The sequence below is a fragment of the Mauremys reevesii genome, unplaced genomic scaffold (assembly GCF_016161935.1).
Source record: "Mauremys reevesii isolate NIE-2019 unplaced genomic scaffold, ASM1616193v1 Contig18, whole genome shotgun sequence".
In the NCBI taxonomy this organism is placed as follows: Eukaryota; Metazoa; Chordata; order Testudines; family Geoemydidae; genus Mauremys; species Mauremys reevesii.
In genome coordinates this window covers 839,302-855,103 of record NW_024100804.1, presented here as the reverse complement: position 1 = coordinate 855,103, position 15,802 = coordinate 839,302, and the positions used below count along the sequence as shown (strand labels likewise).

At 56.6% G+C, this 15,802-nt stretch overlaps 1 protein-coding gene across 1 annotated transcript in view; it reads right to left on the bottom strand.

Annotated features, from left to right (window-relative positions):
• Positions 1 to 605: 605 nt before the first annotated feature.
• Positions 606 to 15,802, bottom strand: part of LOC120393304 (tenascin-X-like) — a gene marked incomplete at its 3' end in the record, with an annotated part of 44,704 nt that continues 29,507 nt past the window's right edge. Inside the window, 8 exon segments of the mRNA XM_039517831.1 lie at positions 606 to 899; positions 2,262 to 2,555; positions 3,258 to 3,696; positions 6,386 to 6,559; positions 9,086 to 9,280; positions 9,482 to 9,495; positions 11,402 to 11,452; positions 11,455 to 11,685. Coding sequence (XP_039373765.1) covers positions 606 to 899; positions 2,262 to 2,555; positions 3,258 to 3,696; positions 6,386 to 6,559; positions 9,086 to 9,280; positions 9,482 to 9,495; positions 11,402 to 11,452; positions 11,455 to 11,685 — 1,692 coding nt within the window.

Sequence of the window (15,802 nt, the reverse complement as noted above, 5' to 3'; positions counted from 1 at the left end):
ACAGGTATTCAGCCTGTAACCTGAGCTAGGCAGGGGAGGGGAGGTCAACACCTTGGCCCGGGAGCTAGACAAAGGTAGAGAGCAGAGTGGGAGGGGCTAGGTCAGTTTCGGTTTGGGGCTGGGTGGTGGGAGTTTAGGGGATCCTAGGCTGGGATCCAAGCACCCTGAACCCCAGAAGAGCCAGATTGAGAGGTCCTGGCTCACAACACGAGCTCTGCTGTATCCTGTGTTCCTGTTGTCCAATAAACCTTCTCTTTACTGGCTGGCTGAGAGTCACTGTGGGTCCCAGGCAGAGGGTGCAGGGCCTGACTCCCACACTCCGTGACAATCCATGTATCTTTCATTCATTCATTCACTCCATACTCATCTATCTATTCATTCCATCTGCTTCATACACACTGATCTCTCTGTCTGTCTGTCAATCCACCCACACACTTCCATCCACACTCCTCCAGCTGTTGAATGGCCGGTAGACAGGTCATGGAGGTTGGAATCTGGGAAGCATCCTCCCAGGAAGGTCCCTGCTGGTAGCTGCTGTCCTCACCCACTGCAAAGCAACGGGGGTGGGTGGGGACGGGGCCAGCATCACGGGAGCAGCCGCTGACCTGTGACGGTGTCAGTGGAGACGGGGCCAAGGCGCTTGCGGCCGGAGATACCATAGAGGCTGAACTTGTATCTGCGGGAGGGGGCCAGGTTGGTGACGGTGACCGTGCGGGATCCCCCATCCACGGGCAGCGCCTGGGGTTTGCCCTGTGCGTCCTTGTACTGGAGGAGGAAGGAGTCGAAGTCCCCAGCCTGGACGGTCCAGGAGAGCAGGATGGAGTCGTGGGTGACGTCGGAGGCCGAGAGCTCCCCCAGGCTGGGCTGGGTGGTGGGTACTGTCTCCGTCGGTGCCGCGGCTGGAACAGAGAGAGGGGAGTGAAGGGCGCAGATCATTCCATGCATTCGCAGATACAGCCCCCCATCCATCCACACGCATCTGTCCATCTGCTCCATCCCCATCCCTCTCCTTATCCATCCATCCCCAACCATCTCCTTATCCATCCATCCCCATCCATCTGCTTACCCATCCATCCCCATCCACATCCATCCCTCTCCTTATCCATCCATCCCCATCCACATTCATCCATCTCCTTATCCATCCATCCATCCCCATCCATCTCCATATCCATCCATCCCCATCCACATCCACATCCATCCACTCCATCCCCATACACATTAACCCATCAATCCAGCCGCTCCATCCCCATACACATCCATCCATCCCCATCCTTCATTCGTCTATCCATTCGCTCCATCCCCATCCATTCCCAAACACATCCATCTATCAATCCATGACCATCAATCCATCCATTCCCATCCATACCAGTAGACATCTATGAATCTGCTCATCCATCTATCCATTCCTCCCCATAGACATCCATCCCCCTGTCATGGCGTGTGGGGGCACCAGGCCCTGCACCCCCGGGCTCCCTGCCGATTCCCCAGGACTCTCAGCCAGCCAGGAAAGCAGAAGGTTTATTTAGCCGACAGGAACACAGTCCAGCACAGGTCTTGCAGGCACAGATAACCGGATCTCCCCGGTTAGGTCCATTTTGGGGGCCTCCCAGCCCCCCCCCAGGGATCAGAGCCCGGTATCCCTGCTTCCCCTGTTCTCCAGCCCACTCCAATCTGCCCAGCCCCCCTCCAGCCCCTCCTCTCTCCTCTGCCTCTTTCCCGGGCCAGGAGGTCACCTGACCCCTTTGTCTCCAACACCTTTAGATGCACCTTTGCAGGGAGGGGCCCGGCCATCAGTTGCTAGGAGACAGAGTGTCAGGCATTTGCTGCTAGATACTTAGGAACTGTACCCAGCCCCCAGTGTGAACAGTCCCACTTCGTCACACCATCCATCCATCCACCCCCACTGACAGCCTTCCATCTACCTATCCATCCATCCATGACCATCCCCATCCATCCATCCCCACTGATCCCTATAGACAGCCATCCATGTATCTTTTCATTCAATCATTCACTCCATACTCATCTATCTGTTCATTCCATCCGCTTCATACACACTGATCTCTCCGTCTGTCTGTCAATCCACCCACACACTTCCATCCACACTCCTCCATCTGTTGAATGGCCGGTAGACAGGTCATGGAGGTTGGAATCTGGGAAGCATCCTCCCAGGAAGGTCCCCGCTGGTGGCTGCTGTCCTCACCCACTGCAAAGCAAAGGGGGTGGGAGGGGAAGGGGCCGGCATCATGGGAGCAGCCGCTGACCTGTGACGGTGTCGGTGGAGACGGGGCCGAGGCGCTTGCGGCCGGAGATGCCGTAGAGGTTGAACTTGTATCTGCGGGAGGGGGCCAGGTTGGTGACGGTGACCGTGCGGGATCCCCCATCCACGGGCAGCACCTGGGGTTTGCCCTCCGCATCCTTGTACTGGAGGAGGAAGGAGTCGAAGTCCCCAGCCTGGATGCTCCAGGAGAGAAGGATGGAGTTGTGGGTGACGTCGGAGGCTGAGAGCTCCCCCAGGCTGGGCTGGGCGGTGGGTACCGCCTCCGTCGGTGCCGCGGCTGGAACAGAGAGAGGGGAGTGAAGGGCAGATCACTGTCTGGGATAAGGCAACAATTGGTGGGAAGAAAGCAGAAGAGTGGAGAAAAATAAAAGACTCAAATGCAAAAAAAGAAATAATGAATAAGGAAGGAGGGCGTGTGAGGAAGCGGAAGAGAGAAAGGCGGAAGCAAAGGAAGAAAGAGGAAGGAAAGTGAAGAAAGAATCCGAGGAAGTGGGAGACAGAGATAGAGAAAGATCGGGAAGGGAAGGAGAGATGAAAGCATGAGAGGGAGGAAACAGAGAATGGTGGACCCAGGGAATGTTGAACAAACAGCGTGAGGAAGGAAAGGAGAGAACTGGATGGAGCAGATGGACAGAGAGTGAAAGCTTGGGGGGAGAAGGAATGTGAGGAAGTAGGTTGAACGATGGGAAGGGGAGGATCCCTAGATTCAGAGGCGATGGACAGAGAAAGAGGAGGCAGAAGGAAAGAGGCGCAAACTATCTGGAAGGCAGAAGCAGGACAGTGAAGGGCTCAAAGAAGGACATTGTATGGACGGAGACGGTAGAAAGGGAAGAAAGAGCCGTTGCCTGTGAGATGGAAGCTGAAGGCAGAAGGAGAGAAGGTGGAAGAGAGCGGAGCGTGGAAGAGGAGAGGAGGAGCGCGGCCCGGGACCCTGAGGAGAGGTTGTTGGGCCGGGTGCTCCCAGCACAGACAGACACACAGCGCACGCCCCGTACTTGTGGGTTGTGAGTGAGCAAAGGGCTGCGGTGCTGGAAAGAGGCGTGAGTTGAGAGCCAGAGCAGCCGAGGCCCAGGTGTCTGGGCGCAGCCGCTGACCTGTGGCTTGGCGTCGGTGGAGACAGGGCCGGGCGCGCGACCGGAGACTCCGTAGAAGGTGGAACTTGTATCTGCGGGAGGGGCCAGGTCATGGAGGTGGAGGGCGCGGGCACGATCGGGCAGCGCCGAGGTTGCCTCGTCCCGGTACTGGAGGATGAAGGAGTCAAATGTCCCTCCTCCACAGTCCAGGAAATTCGATGGAGTAAGTGAGCTCGTTGGCCGCTGGAGCTCCTCCCCCAGGCGGAGCTGGCATTCCCAACTGCCGTCCAGCGGTGCCACACGGCTGGAAGAGATTGTGCAGGGGTGAGGGGGCATGGCCACTCGCTGAGTCCAAAGAGGGACAATGAACCAGAGAGCAAGGGCAGGGCACTGCCGAGAGGCTCCTCCCCATTACCCAGGACCTGCAGGGCGTGAAAAGTTAAAGCCCAGGGAGGTTGCATGGGAGCAAAGGAGAAATGGGATGCGGAGATGGGGCCTGGGTGACCCTGACTGTATCCTGAATGGGATGAATGGATAGATGGATGGAGATGTGGTACGTGATGGAGATGGATGGATGGATGCTGTGGGTGCATGGATGGATGGAGGTGTGGCTGCATGTTGGGGATGGATGGGTGGATGGATGGATGGAGTGTGGGTACATGTTGGGGATGGATGGATGCTGTGGGTAAATGGATGGATGGAGGTGTGGGTACATGTTGGAGATGGGATGGATGGATGGATGGATGGATGGATAGAGGTGTGGGTACATGTTGGAGATGGATGGATGGATGGAAGTGTGGGTACATGTTGGAGATGGATGGATGGATGGATGGATGGATGGAGGTGTGGGTACATGTTGGAGATGGATGGATGGATGGATGGATGTGGATGGATGGATGGATGGATGGTTGTGTGGGTACATGTTGGAGATGGATGGATGGATGGATGGATGGATGGATGGATGGAGGTGTGGGTACATGTTGGAGATGGATGGATGGATGGATGGATGGGGTGTGGGTACATGTTGGAGATGGATGGATGGATGGAAGTGTGGGCACATGTTGGAGATGGATGGATGCTGTGGATGGATAGTTGGAGGTGTGGCTGCATGCGGAGATGGATGGATGGATGGATGGATGGATGAGGTGTGGGTACATGTTGGAGATGGATGGATGGATGGATGGATGGATGAATGGGTACATGTTGGAGATGGATGGATGGGTGGATGGATGGATGGATGGATGGATGGATGGAGGTGTGGGTACATGTTGGAGATGGATGGATGCTGTGGATGGATAGTTGGAGGTGTGGCTGCATGCAGGGAGATGGATGGATGGATGGATGGATGGATAGAGTGTGGGTACATGTTGGAGATGGATGGATGGATGGATGGATGGATGGATGGATGGGTGGATGGATGGATGGAGGTGTGGCTGCATGCGGAGATGGATGGATGGGTGGATGGATGGATGGATGGATGAGTGTGGGTACATGTTGGAGATGGATGGATGGATGGATAGATGGATGGGTGGATGGATGGATGGATGGAGGTGTGGGTACATGTTGGAGATGGATGGATGGATGGAGGTGTGGGTACATGTTGGAATGGATGGATGGATGGATGGATGGATGGATGGATGGATGGATGGGTGGGTGGGTGGATGGATGGAGGTGTGGCTGCATGTGCTGGGATGGATGGATGGGTGGATGGATGGATGGATGGGAGGTGGCGGCTGCATGCGGAGATGGATGGATGGGTGGATGGATGGATGGATGGATGGATGGGTACATGTTGGAGATGGATGGATGGGTGGATGGATGGATGGATGGATGGATGGGTGTGGGTGTGTTGGAGATGGTGGATGGATGAGTAGATGGATGGGTGGATGGATGGATGGATGGAGGTGTGGGTACATGTTGGAGATGGATGGGTGGATGGATGGATGGATGGAGGTGTGTGGGTACATGTTGGAGATGGATGGATGGATGGAGGTGTGGGTACATGTTGGAGATGGATGGATGGATATGGATGGATGGATGGTTGGATGGATGGATGGATTGAGGTGTGGGTACATGTTGGAGATGGATGGATGCTGTGGATGGATGGATGGATAGAGGTGTGGGTACACGGAGATGGATGGGATGGATGGAGGTGTTAGCTTGCATGCGGGAGATGGATGGATGGATGGATGGGGTGTGGGTACATGTTGGAGATGGACAGATGGATGGAGGTGTGGCACCATCACGGGAGATGGATGGATGGGTGGATGGATGGATGGATGGATGGAGGTGTGGGTACATGTTGGAGATGGATGGATGCTGTGGATGGATGGATGGATGGATGGATGGATGGAGAGTGTGGCTGCATGCGGGAGGTGGATGGATGGGTTGATGAATGGATAGGATGTGGGTACACACGTTGGAGATGGATATGGATGGATGGATGTGTACGGCTGCATGCGGAGAGATGGATGGATGGATGGATGGATGGATGGATAGAGGTGGGTACATGTTGGAGATGGATGGATGGATGGAGGGGGTGGGTACATGTTGGAGATGGATGGATGGATGGAGGTGTGTGGCTGCATGGGAGATGGATGGATGGATGGAGGTGTGGCTATACCCGGGGGAGATGGGTGTGGATGGGTGGATGGATGGATGGATGGATGGATGGAGGTATGGCTGCATGCGGGACATGGGTGGATGGGTGGATGGATGGATGGATGGATGGAGGTGTGGCTGCATGCGGAGATGGAGTGGATGGATGGAGGTGTGGCTGCATGCGGAAGATGGATGGAGGAGTACACAGTCATGGGAGGCTCCGCCAAAAGAGGTCCATGGACAGTCCAAGGAAGGGGACTGTGGCGAACTCAGACAAGCAGGACAGAGGACATGGGCTGGGAAGCAGCCTCTGGTCCCCCTAGCTCCTGTGCAATGGAAGACAACGAAGAGAAGCGGAAAGAAGAATGTCTTCCCAATGGCCAGCGCAGTTGCTGTGCTGCAGGGCAGGGGCAGGAGGGAAGGGCTCGCGCACCCGGGAGCAGCCGCTGACCTGTGGCGGTGTCGGTGGAGACGGGGCCGAGAAACTGCGGCCAGAGATGCCGTAGGGTTGAGCTTGTATCTGCGGGAGGGCCAGGTTGTTGACGGTGACCGTGCGGGATCCCCGTCCACGGGCAGTGCTGGGAGTTTGCCCTCCTGCGTCCTTGTACTGGAGCAGGAAGGAGTCGGAAGTCCCCAGCCTGGACGGTCCAGGAGAGCAGGACCGGAGTGGGTGGTGTCAGAGGCGAGCTCCCCCAGGCTGGGCTGGAAGGTGAGTTCCTGCTCCGTCCGGCACCGTGGCTGGAAGAGAGGGTGAAGGCGTGGCGATGGTAGGGGTGGTTCACCAGATCCTGGGGTCAGGTTATTCTGAGGGCCCAGAGGGGGGATCTGCAGAGGAGGGGATTGGTGGGGAGGGTGCACGGAGCCCAAGGGATCAGTCCCAGGACACAGGCGGATCCTGCTTCTGGGAGATGGAGTTGCAGACAGGTGGCACAATTGGATGGTGAAAGTCTGAGGATCACATTCCAGATTCCTGACCATCACCCCTCCATGGAAGGTCATTGATGCCATAGCACAAGCACAAGAAGAAGTGAACCCAAGCCTTCAACATCAATGGAAAGATCTATAGACACCCATCCAGCCCCAGAAAATCCTCCGTCTTCCTCCCCACACCCATCCATCCATCACCTTCCACTTCCCTTCATCAGCCAGCCGTCCCTCCATCCAATAACCGTCCCTCGTCCCTCCATCCAGCCATCCTCCATCCATCCAGCCAGAAAATCCTCCGTCTTCCTCCCACACATCCATCCATCCATCTTACCATACCAGCGATCCTATCCATCCAGCCAGCCGTCCCTCCGTCCCTCCATCCAGCCCACATCCACTCCATCCATCAGCCCGTCCCTCCATCCCTCCATGACCAACCGTCCTATCCATCCAGCCGTCCCTCCATCAGCCGGCGTCTATCATCCAGCCGTCCCTCCATCCCTCCATCCAGCCGTCCCTTCATCCAGCCAGCCGTCCCTCCGTCCCTCCGTCCCTCCGTCCCTCCATCCAGCCGTCCCTCCATCCATCCAGCCCCAGAAAATCCTCCGTCTTCACTCCCCCCACACATCCATCCATCCATCACCATACCAGCTGTCCCTTCATCCATCCAGCCTTCTTTCCATCCTTCCAGCCGTCCCTCCGTCCCTCCATCCAGCCGTCCCTCCATCCATCCAGCCCCAGAATATCCTCAGTCTTCACTCCCCACACACATCCATCCATCCATCACCATACCAGCCGTCTATCGTTCCATCCAGCGGTCCCTCCGTCCCTCCGTCCCTCCATCCAGCCATCCCTCCATCCATCCAGCCGTCCCTCCGTCCCTCCATCCAGCCCAGCCGTCTATCCCGCTCCAGCCAGCCAATGACCAGCCAGCCAGCCGTCTATCCATCCATCCATGCATTCATCACCACAACCCATCCTAGTCCTTGTTTCTGACAATGGCAGCCTGATCAGAGTTACATGCACAGTTCCCTGTGCATCCCCAAAACACCATCCTTCCCCCACACCCATCCATCCCATCCTGATACACCTCTGCCCACCCTTCCCCGTCCCTCCATCCGTCCCAATACACCTCCACCCCTGCCCACCCTCCCACTGTCCCACCATCCGCTTTGATACCCTCCGCCCACCCTTCCCCATCCCTCCATCTGCCCGATACACCTCTGCCCGCCCACACTTCCCCGTCCACTCCATCTGCCCCAGTACACCTCCGCCCGCCCACCCTTCACGTCCCTCCATCCCGCCCGATACACCTCCGCCCACCCTTCCCTCCCATCCCTCCATCCATCCCGATACACCTCCGCCCGCCCCTTCCTCCATCCCTCCATCCGCCCGATACATCTCCGCCCCACCCTTCCCCGTCCCTCCATCCGTCCCGATACACCTCCACCACCCTTCCCTCCATCACTTGATACATCTCCACCACGCCCTTCCCTCCACATCCCTCCATCCTCGCCCGATACACCTCCACCACCCTTCCTCCATCCCTCCATCCGCCCCGATACACCTCCGCCCACCCTTCCCTCCATCCTCCATCCGTCCTGATAATGCCACCTCCGCCCGCCCACCCACCCACCCTTCCCCCATCCCTCCATCCGTGCCGATACACCTCCACCCGCCCTTCCTCCGTCCCTCCATCCGCCCGATACATCTCCGCCCACACCCTTCCCCGTCCCTCCCATCCGTCCCGATACACCTCCACCCGCCCTTCCTCCATCCCTCCATCACTTCGATACATCACCCGCCTTCCTCCATCCCCTCCATCTGCCCCTATACCTCCGCCCACCCTTCCCCCATCCCTCCATCCGTCCCAGCCCACCTCCCGCCTGCCACTCTCCACCCTTCCCCGTCCCTCCATCCGTCGATCACCTCCGCCACCCTTCCTGCTGTCCATTCTCATACGCATACCACCTGCCCCCATCCATTCTAATTCATCTGCCTTCCCACCTGTCCTGTCCATCCGTCCATCCGTCCATCCCCATAAATATCCATTCCTCTATTTCTTCATACATCTTCATCCACCCCATAGAAATTCATCCATCTATCTGTGCATTCAGCCATCCATCCCCATACATAACTCTCCATTCACTCCGCCTGCCCCATGCACATCCACACCCCCACCCACCCAGCCAGCCACCCTCTCTCTAACCAGCCAGCTGCTTGTGAAGGCTGAAGGATTGGATGCATCTTCCTCGGAGGGTCCCAGCCGGTCGGTGTCACTGACACCAAAGCAAAGGGTGGGAGAAGAGAGGCCAACATCAGAGGGCAGCCGCTGACCTGTGACGGCGTCGGTGGAGATGGGGCCGGCGCTGCGGCCGGGAGATGCCGTAGGTTGAACTTGTATCTGCGGGAGGGGCCAGGTTGGTGACGGCGACACGTGCGGGATCCCCCATCCACGGGCAGCGCCTGGGGGTTGCCCTGCGCATCCTTGTGCACTGGAGGAGGAAGGAGTGAAGTCCCGGCCTGGGCGGTCCAGGAGAGCAGGGCAGAGTCGTGGTGACGGTGTCGGGCCGAGAGCTCCCAGGCTGGGCTGGGCCGTGAGTACCTCCTTCTGCGGTGCTGTGGGGAAAGAGAGAGAGGGGTGAAGGGTGCTGGTGGGGTGGGGACAGCCTGCCGGGTCCTGGGGCCTCCGTTATTCCTCACCAGAGGATCTGCAGAGAGGCTTATTTGGGGAGGCGCGGGGACTGTCCCTAGGACACAGCTGGATCTTGCTGCTGGGAAGGAGGCTGGGGACAGACAGAGGGATGAGACATGTCTGCAAAGAGAATCCCACGTTCCCGGGTTGCCCGTGAACATCCCACCTCCATGGGCGGTCGGGCGAGGCGACCGGCACAAACCACGGGCAGAGCTGAGCTGAGGCGGGAGGAGAGAGAGGGAAGGAAGAACAAACGAGAGAGAAAGGGAAGGGAGTGAACCAAAGCCTTCAATGTCATTAGAGATCCCCCACGAGCCACAGCCCCAGACACCTGCATGCCTCCATCCATCCCAGAACCTTCTTCATCCACCCCTCTGCACGTACCACATCCTTCCATCCCTCCATCCCTCCATCTGTCCATCCCTCCATCCCTCCATCCCCATACAGCTCCATATCCATCTATCACCAAACACTCCATCTGTCCATCCCTCCATCCATCCATCCCTCCATCCCCATACATGGCTCCATATCCATCACCAAACCCTCCATCTGTCCATCCCTCCATCCCTATACACATCCATATCCATCTATCACCAAACCCTCCATCGGTCCCATCCATCCATCCATCCATCCATCCATCCATCCCCATACACAGCTCCATATCCATCTATCACCAAACTCTCCATCTGTCCATCCACCATCCCTCCATCCATCCATCCCTCTGCACGTACACCATCCTTTCCATCCCTCCATCCCTCCATCTGTCCATCCCCTCCATCCATACACAGCTCCATATCCATCTATCACCAAACTCTCATCTGTCCATCCACCCATCCCTCCATCCATCCATCCCTCTGCGTACACCATCCTTCCATCCCTCCATCTGTCCATCCCCCATCCCTCCATCCCCATACACAGCTCCATATCCATCTATCACCAAACTCTCCATCTGTCCATCCATCCATCCCTCCATCCCTCCATCCCACTCGCATACACCCATCCATGTCCATCCATCCCTCCATCTGTCCATCCCCCATCCCTCCATCCCCATACACAGCTCCATATCCATCTATCACAAACACTCCATCTGTCCATCCTCCATCCCCATACACAGCTCCATATCCATCTATCACCAAACTCTCCATCTGTCCATCCCTCCATCCCCATAGTTGGCCACAGCTCCATATCCATCTATCACCAAACCTCCATCTGTCCATCCCTCCATCCCTCCATCCCCATACACAGCTCCATATCCATCTATCACCAAACCCTCCATCTGTCCATCCATCCTCCATCCCCATACACAGCTCCATATCCATCTATCACTAAACTCTCCATCTGTCCATCCATCCCTCCATCCCCATACACAGCTCCATATCCATCTATCACCAAACCCTCCATCTGTCCATCCGTCCATCCATCATCCATCCCCATACACATAAGCCTACCTGCCCACCCACCGTCCATCTCCATACATCCTTCCACCTGCGTGTCCATCCATCCATCCCCACACACTTCCGCCTACCCGCCCAGCAGTCCATCCATCCACATCCGTATCCATTCCTCTATCTATCCGACCATCCCTTCCATCCATTCATCCAAATACACACCCCTCTGTCCATTCAGCCATCCCTCCACACAACCTCCATCCATCCATCCATAAATCCAGCTTCCTCTCTCTAATTAGTGAATGGTCGGCAATCTGTTTGTGCAGGCTGGAGGATTGGAAGCATCTTCCTGCGAATGTCCCGGCCCTGTGGTGGTGTCCCCACTGCACTGCAAAGCAAAGGGGGCAGGAGGGAAGGGCGGCATCCGGGAGCAGCCGCTGACCTGTGGCGGTGTCGGTGGAGATGGGTCCAGCGCTGCGGCCGGAGATGCCGTGAGGTTGAACTTGTATCTGCGGGAGGGGGCCAGGTTGGTGACGGTGACCGTCTTGGGATCCCCGTCCACGGGCAGCGCCTGGGGGTTGCCCTCCGCATCCTTGTACTGGAGGAGGAAGGAGTCGAAGTCCCCGGCCTGGACGGTCCAGGAGAGCAGGGCGGAGTCGTGGGTGACGTCGGAGGCTGAGAGCTCCCCCAGGCTGGGCTGGGGGGTGGATTCGTCCTTCCCTGGCGCTGTGGCGGGAACACATAGAGGGAAGTGAAGGCCACATCCAGGGTTGGTGGCGGCTTCCCCGGTTCTTCAGGGGCTGGGTTATTTCCAGCCAGAGGGCAGCTGCATAGAGGATTAGCAGGGGAGGGGGCAGGGAGCCCCAGGGACCAGCCCCAGGACACAGCTGGATCCTGAAGCTGGGAAGCAGAGCTGGGGACAGACAGACGGATGGGGCAGGTCTGCAAAGAGGATCCCACATTCCTGTGTTCTCCACGGTCATCCCGCCCACGGAGGGTGTGACGTTATGAGTGTAATAGAATATCTCATTGACAGGTGACAGGGCCAGAAAGAGTTAATTACCCCACAGACTGACCTGACCCAGGGCCGGATTTAGAGACTGGTTAGGAAGGTTTGTAAATGAACAGAGCTTTGAAATGCAGCCGCATTGTTAGAGAGAGAAGTTATCATTTGATGTGGGTGCGTGTCACTGTGCACTACTCCATACATAGACACACATCCATCCATCGATCCGTGCGTCCACACAGACACCTGTTCCTTTCCATTTACCCGACACGTCACCCCATCAATCCCATCGATCCCATCCACCCCACACATCCCCCAATCCCGCCTCTGAGCCACATGCATCCATCCATCGATCCGTGCGTCCACACAGACACCTGTTCCTTTCCATTTACCCGACACGTCGCCCCATCGATCCCATCGATCCCATCCACCCCACACATCCCCCAATCCCGCCTCTGAGCCACAGGCATCCATCCATCGATCCGTGCGTCCACACAGACACCTGTTCCTTTCCATTTACGCGACACGTCGCCCCATCGATCCCATCCACCCCACACATCCCCCAATCCCGCCTCTGAGCCACATGCACATCCATCCACCCACCTACCAATCCCTCCCCATACACCCCATAACACACATCCACCCACCTACCAATCCCTCCCCATAACACACAGCCATCCACGCATCTACCAATCCATCCATGCCAAAATGACCCATTGTTAAGGTTACATTTTAGTCATGGGTAAACAAAAATAAACGTCTGTCACCTGTTCATGACTTTTACTATATACCCCTAACTAAAGGGTTGCAGGTGCTTTTGGCGGGAGGGCAGTCCGGTGCCGGTGCTGGTGCTGGGGGGAGCGGGCAGTGGCATATGGCCCGGGACCCCTGCTGGTGATTTGGGGGGAGAGTTGACAGGGCTCACAGGCTCCGTCTCGGGTGTCCCCATGGCTCTAGGTGGCGGAGGGTCCAGGGGCTCTGCGCACGGCTCCCGCCACAGGTGCCAGCTGGGCGGCTCCCTTTCACCGGGAACCACAGCCAATGGGAGCGGCAGGTGTGCGGCCGGTGCGCGTGGGCTGCGTGCGGAGCCCCCTGGACCCTCCACCACCTAGGAGCTGCAGGGCCACGCCAGAGGAGCTGGGAGCCCCATCCCAAGGTAAGCACTCCCTGCATCCTCCTGCCCTAGCCCCCACCCACACCCAAACTGCTGCTGCTGGCCACTGCAGAAGTCACAGAGGTCATGGAAACTCACAGAATCCATGAGTTCTGTGACATCCATGAGAGACTAACAGGGTTACACATTCTCCATCCATCCCCATACATAGCTATCCCACCATCCGCCTCCACATACAGCCATCCATCCACCCACTACTTCTCTACATCCATCCATCCATCCACCCATCCATCCACACACTCCTTCTCTACATCCATCCATCCAACCACCAATCCATCCATCCATCCCCATACATAGCTATCCCTCCATCCGCCTCCATACAGCCATCCATCCACCTCCTTCTCTACATCCATCCATCCACCCATCCATCCACACACTCACTCCTTCTCTACATCCATACATCCACCCATCCATCCACACACTACTTCTCTACATCCATCCATCCATCCACCCATCCATCCACACACTCCTTCTCTACATCCATCCATCCCCATACATAGCTATCCCTCCATCCGTCTCCACATACAGCCATCCAACCACACAGTCATTCTCTCCATCCATCCATCCATCCACCCTTCTCTACATCAATCCATCCACCTCACTCCTTCTCTACATCCATCCATCCACCATCCATCCACACCTTCTCTACATCCATCCATCCATCCATCCATCCACCATCAATCATCCATCCATCCACCTACCTCCATCCATCCACATCCATCATCATCCCTCCCTTCTACATCCATCCATCCATCCACCCATCCATCCACACACTCCTTCTCTACATCCATCCATCCATCCCCACTTTTTCTTCACATCCATCCATCCATCCACTCCTTCTCTACATCCATCCATCCATCCATCCATCCATCCACTCCTTCTCTACATCCATCCATCCATCCACCCATCCATCCATCCATCCTTCTCTACATCCATCCATCCATCCACCCACCCATCCATCCATCCACCACCTTCTCTACATCCATCCATCCACCCATCCATCACATCCATCCTCCTTCTCTACATCCATCCATCCACCATCCATCCACTCCTTCTCCATCCATCCATCCATCCACACTCCTTCTCTACATCCATCCATCCATGCATCCATCCATCCATCCACTCCTCCTTTCTACATCCATCCATCCACCCATCCACCCATCCATCCACTCACTTCTTCTCTACATCCATCCATCCATCCATCCACACACTCCTTCTACATCCATCCATCCATCCCCATACACCAACTATCCCTCCTTCCGTCTCATCACTCAGCCATCCATCCATCCATCCACACTCCTTCTCTACATCCATCCATCCATCCATCCATCCATCCATCCATCCCATACACATTCTTCCTCCATCCATCTCAACACACAGCCATCCATCCACCCCATCTACACACCCTCTTTCCATCCATCCATCCCCATACATAGCTATCCTTCCATCCGTCTCAACACAGCCATCCATCCACCCATCCATCTACACATACCTCTATCCATCCATCCACCCACCATCCATCCATCCATCCATCCACACTCCTTCTCTACATCCATCCATCCATCCCCATACACAACTATCCCTCCTTCCGTCACATAACACAGCCAAACATCCATCCATCCAACCATCCATCCAACCATCCAACAATCCATCCAAACACACACTCCTTCTCTACATCCATCCATCCATCCATCCACCCATCCATCCATCATCCCATACACAGCTATCCCTCCATCCGTCTCCACACAGCCATCCATCCACCCATCCACACACACCCTCTATCTATCTATCCATCCATCCATCCATCCATCCCCATACACAGCTCCATATCCATCTATCACCAAACCCTCCATCCGTCCATCCCTCCCTCCATCCCCATACACAGCTCCTTATCCATCTATCACCAAACCCTCCATCCATCCATCCCTCCATCCATCCCTCCATCCCCATACACAGCTATACCTCCATCTGTCTCAACACACACCCATCCATCCACCCATCTACAGACACCCTCTATCCATCCATCCATCCACCCATCCATCCCCATACACAGCTATCCATTCACTTAACCTGCCCAAGACACATCGATCCAGCTGTCCTTGAAGAAGGATACCTGAGTATGTAACATGCGAACCCAGGAGGGGGATGCGGCCAGGAGACACCTTTGCCCGGGAAACTGGGCAAAGGCTGGGGGAGGAGCCGGGGGGGAGTGAGATGGCTGGAGGGAGTTTCAGTTTGGAGCTGGCTGGGAAAATGGAGGGGAGCCCAGATGGGGCTCTGGCCTCCCAACGGAGCTTTGGCCTCCCTGGCCATCCAAGATGGACCTGACGGAGGGGGTCCTGTTGTCTGTACCTGCAAGACTTGTTTTGGACTGTGTTCCTGTCGTCTAAATAAACCTTCTGCTTTACTGGCTGGCTGAGAGTCATGATGGATCACAGGAAGCCGGGAGTGCAGGGCCTTGTCACCCCCAAACTCCGTGACACCATCCATCCACCCACACCCTCTATCCACCCATCCACCCACCCATCCCCATACACAGCTATCCTTCCATCCGTTCCAACACACACGCACCCATCCACCCGTCCATCCATCCACCCACCCCCTCTATCCATCCACCCACCAACACCCCTCGGTCCAGCCATGTAAACACGCAACCTTCTCTC